Raw genomic sequence first — 2,062 nt, forward strand, 5'->3', positions numbered from 1 at the left:
ATTGTGAATAATAAAGGTGAAATGAAAGGATCTGCTATTACAGGACCTGTTGCAAAAGAATGTGCAGATTTGTGGCCCAGGATTGCATCTAATGCTAGCAGTATCGCCTAAACATTCTGTAAATTTATTGCTCTTAATAAAATAAATTTGAGCATTCGCTCATTACTTTTTGTTGTATTCTTTTCTCTTTTTAATTTTTCTTTATAATTGTAAATTACATTAACTTTATTGTAACTTTTTTCAGAATTAATTTCAATCATGCAACAAAATTCATTGAATTAATGTTGAATTTTATAAATAAGAATTAATAACTAATTAAAAATAATTAATAAATTATATTTTATGAATACAGTACTCATTATTAATGAATTAAAGATCCTTCAATGAAAACAAAAAAAATGCTATTTAAGTTATATTCTTGAAATTCAATTCTTATAAAGACAATAAAATTCTCAATATTCGTATTTTTATCGAAAATTATTAGATACGAATTTTGTTATTTTCTTAATAAAACTTTATTAATATTGAATTATATAATTTTGCAGCTATCTTATAAGTATTTTCTTATATATAGATAACATATATAATAAGAATTAAATTATTATGGTATAATTGTAATATATTATTATTATAATTATTATAATACATGATCGAAATAGTAAAAATAATAAATAAATGATGTTATTAATAATAAAATAATAAATAATGTTATTAAAAAATAAATATAAAATAAACATTTTTTTTAGATGAAAAAAATGTAAACTTGTGAAATTTCATATTTTAAAATACCAATCATGCAAAATATCAATGTTTGATATATTTTTTATAACAAATTTTTAGATTCATGAATATTATCATAAAATATATATACAATATATAAACAATGAATATATAGAATATATAGAATGAATTTTATTAAGATTTATTAAGATTTTATTAAGATTTTTAATCAATAAATTAGAAAAAAGAAGATTAAATTTCAGAAATCAACGTCATTTCTGAAGCACATGAATTTTGTATGATAAGAAGAGCAAATAATAGGAGAAAATCCGAGACAGGATAAAAATTGAAATTAGGATTATATCTAAAGTATTATAAATAAAACAAATATTGATAAGACAAGCAAATAGTAACAAAAAATAAAAATAATTTAAGAATTGATTTTTAATGCTATTTATTATTATAATAGAGCTATAATTTATTATTATAATATATCTATTATTATTATAATAGATATAATAGATATATATATATATATATATACTTTTTCAAAAATAGATAAATAGAGTAAGAATTAAGGATCGATACCATCTCTTGAGTATAATTCTTATTTTGTTATTTTATTTTAGAAAAAGTTTTGTTTCCCTCATTCAAAAGATGGCACTGATAGTCAATTCTTATCCTATTTTTATTTTTCTTGTTCTATTTTCCTTTTTTGTCTATATTTTTATTAGTTTCATTTATTCTAGAACTGGCATTAATTTCAATATCTTTATCTTCTATTAGTTACTATTATAGTTATATTATATATTATATTTATTTATTATTTATATATCATAATATTAAATTTTTTTATATGATGCAACATAATTAATTGAATTTGACAAAGCTCCAACATATAAAAAAAAAAATTTAACAGTGTGATACATAAATAATAAAATATAAAACGGAAATATAATATAAGAATTAATTGTTATAAAGTAAAATAAGATTGAAAGATAAGAAAAGAATTTAATCTAAATATTAAAAAATATAAAAGAACTGAAATATAAAAAAAAGATTTAACAGAAATATTAATAAATCAAGAAAAACATTTGAAAAAAAAAACAATCTATCAAATTTATATTGTTGAATTTTTTTCTTTATGTATGTTTTTTTTTATCTTAATTAATATTTGTGTTAAATTCTTTCTTGGTATTTTAGATTTTTAGATTTTTAGATTTAGATTTAGATTTTTCTTAAATTTAAGATTAAATTTTTCAGCTATGTTTTAATTATTTTTTTTACTTTATTATAGTTAACATTTATATTATATTCTCTTCTTATGTTTTTATATTAATTC

The 2,062-nt window shown here is 17.2% G+C and overlaps 1 protein-coding gene across 1 annotated transcript in view; it reads left to right on the plus strand.

Annotated features, from left to right (window-relative positions):
• The window catches only part of LOC102677906 (60S ribosomal protein L23), a 1,689-nt gene extending 1,512 nt beyond the window's left edge, over positions 1-177 (plus strand). Inside the window, exon 5 of the mRNA XM_006624646.2 lies at positions 1-177. This exon is cut by the window's left edge and continues 2 nt beyond it. Within this exon, the coding sequence (XP_006624709.1) occupies positions 1-111 (111 nt within the window). The 3' untranslated portion in view covers positions 112-177.
• Positions 178-2,062: the final 1,885 nt, after the last annotated feature.

Source organism: Apis dorsata, unplaced genomic scaffold (genome assembly GCF_000469605.1).
Source record: "Apis dorsata unplaced genomic scaffold, Apis dorsata 1.3 scaffold_1086, whole genome shotgun sequence".
NCBI classification, from domain to species: domain Eukaryota; kingdom Metazoa; phylum Arthropoda; class Insecta; order Hymenoptera; family Apidae; genus Apis; species Apis dorsata.